Source organism: Salpingoeca rosetta (assembly GCF_000188695.1).
Source record: "Salpingoeca rosetta unplaced genomic scaffold supercont1.14, whole genome shotgun sequence".
Taxonomy (NCBI): Eukaryota; class Choanoflagellata; order Craspedida; family Salpingoecidae; genus Salpingoeca; species Salpingoeca rosetta.
In genome coordinates, this window is record NW_004754920.1 from 888,670 (window position 1) to 890,639 (window position 1,970).

The window sequence follows — 1,970 nt, forward strand, 5'->3', positions numbered from 1 at the left end:
ACACACGCACACACACACACACACAAGAAGTACACAATACAAGCATCCTCCGTCCCTCCGTCCCTTTACCCATCACACACCTGCGCCTCGAGGGCTGCGTTGCGCTGTTCGAGACGGTGGCACTTGTCACGAAGGCGGGCGAGTTCGCTCGTGCGCTCCTCCTCTTCCTTCTTCTCTGTGTGGTACTGCTTCTCATACCGCTGCAGCTGCTTCTGCGTCACGGCTGCGGCCTTTGTCGCGTGCAAGAGTTCCTCCTCGGCGCCCACGTACCGCTGCTGCAGGCCGTCTCGCCCAAGCACCGTCATGACGCCGTCAAAGTTGTGCCGGTGCAGCAGGTTGTGGTTCGTGTGCAGGATGGCCAGCCCCGCCTTGAAGAGGAGCGGAATGCCTTCAAGCAAAAACACGTCAAACAGGCGAAACGCGGCCTCCGTGTGCAGGGAGCTGGTGAACGCCGTGAGGAACCACTGGCTCGCGTACATGGACGGCGCAAGGCCAAGGTCGCCAAAGTGGGCGTGCAGGTCGGGAAAGGTGGCGCGGATGAGCGCGTCAAACTGGTGCAGCCGCAGCGGCAGGTCCGCCATGGAGGGCTTGAACATGCCGCGGAGACGGTAGTCGCGCATGAGGATGATGAAGAGATCAAAGGCCTCTTCCTCGGGCATGTGCATGAGCAGGATGGCCACGATGAAGGCGGAGCCCTGGCAGTAGCCAACCTCCGTGTCGTACAAAGAATATGCCTTCATCACGTTGTACAGCACCTCCTGCCCGTCGCCCTGCTTGTCCTTGAACTTGTGGTGCTTTGGGAACGTGCGCGCCAGGTCCTGCTGAATCAGCTTGTCGTGCGGCGTGTCTTGCGCAATCAGCTCTGCGTAGGATGGGGCGTTATCCGTGTGCAGCCGTGCGGCAGACACCTCGCTCGCCTGCTGCTGTGACCGTGCCAGGTGCTGCCACACCACGCACCGCAAGGCGCCCGGCACACCCTCGTACAGCAGGTCCAGCAGCCGCCGCTGCTTCTTGCGATACCACGTGTCCCAGTTGGACAGGATCTCCGTCCACAGCATGAAGCGTTCCACCTCCGGATCCGCTGCCTCCTCCTGCTTGCCGTTCTCTGCTTGCTGCTGCTGGTGGTGCTGTAGTTGTGATGATGACGATGACGTAGATGCCATGCGCTCCTTCACTTTGACGGCTGGATCTGCGGATGCGCTGCGCCTCATCGCGTGCCTGCGTGGGCCGTTCTGCCCGTGTTGCAGCAACTGTTGCTCTGCAATGTGCTGTTCCTGCAGCGGGCCGCTGTCACTGCCGCATCGTCGCTTCGACGCTTCACTTCCAGCAACAGCACTGTCCAGCTGCGGCGAGGTGCGTTCAAACGACACCGCCCGGTTGTCCTTCTCCAGCAGCTGGTTCTGCCGCTCCAGCATATCAAGCAGCTCTTGCTCGTCCATTGTGTCTGTCTGCGTCTGTGCGTGTCTGTGAGTGTGTGTGTGTGTGTGCGTGTGTGTGTGTGTGTCTGTGCGTGTGTGTGTGTGTGTGTGTGTGTGTGTGTGTGTGTGTGTGTGTGTATGTGTATGAGAGCAACAGTGTGTGTGTGTGACCTGTGCGGGGACGAGGCAACAGATCAAGCCGCTACCGCCGCCGTCGCCGCGAGCACGTGCGCTCGCCATCCCTCCTGCGGTTTCGGCGTCAGTACTTTAACCACCGCCACCACCACGACCCAGCTGTCATCCCACACCACCAGCTGCACCAGGGGCGGCGTGGCCGCAGCATGTCAACAACGTCCTCGTCACCGCGGTCGCACTCGTACACGTGCACAAGCTCGACATCCAGCTCACAGCGACACTCTGGCGAGGGCAACGGCGGTGGCGGTGACGGTGGGACTGCAGGCACGCACACCCGCCGTGACCGCTCTGGATATGCTGAACTGCCCCCGCGCGCGGCGACGCTGGTCGTACAGTGGTAGCTCGCCAAGCACATCG

General features: G+C 61.7%; 2 protein-coding genes across 2 annotated transcripts in view; one reads left to right on the top strand and one right to left on the bottom strand.

Annotated features, from left to right (window-relative positions):
• PTSG_12425 (uncharacterized protein) overlaps positions 1-1,521 on the bottom strand; it is a 2,333-nt gene extending 812 nt beyond the window's left edge. The window contains exon 1 of the mRNA XM_004993124.1: positions 81-1,521. Within this exon, the coding sequence (XP_004993181.1) occupies positions 81-1,439 (1,359 nt within the window). The 5' untranslated portion in view covers positions 1,440-1,521. The remainder of the gene's footprint in view (positions 1-80) is intronic.
• Positions 1,522-1,759: 238 nt separating this feature from the next.
• Positions 1,760-1,970, top strand: part of PTSG_06291 (uncharacterized protein) — a gene marked incomplete at its 5' end in the record, with an annotated part of 6,787 nt that continues 6,576 nt past the window's right edge. The window contains one exon of the mRNA XM_004993125.1: positions 1,760-1,950. Within this exon, the coding sequence (XP_004993182.1) occupies positions 1,760-1,950 (191 nt within the window). The remainder of the gene's footprint in view (positions 1,951-1,970) is intronic.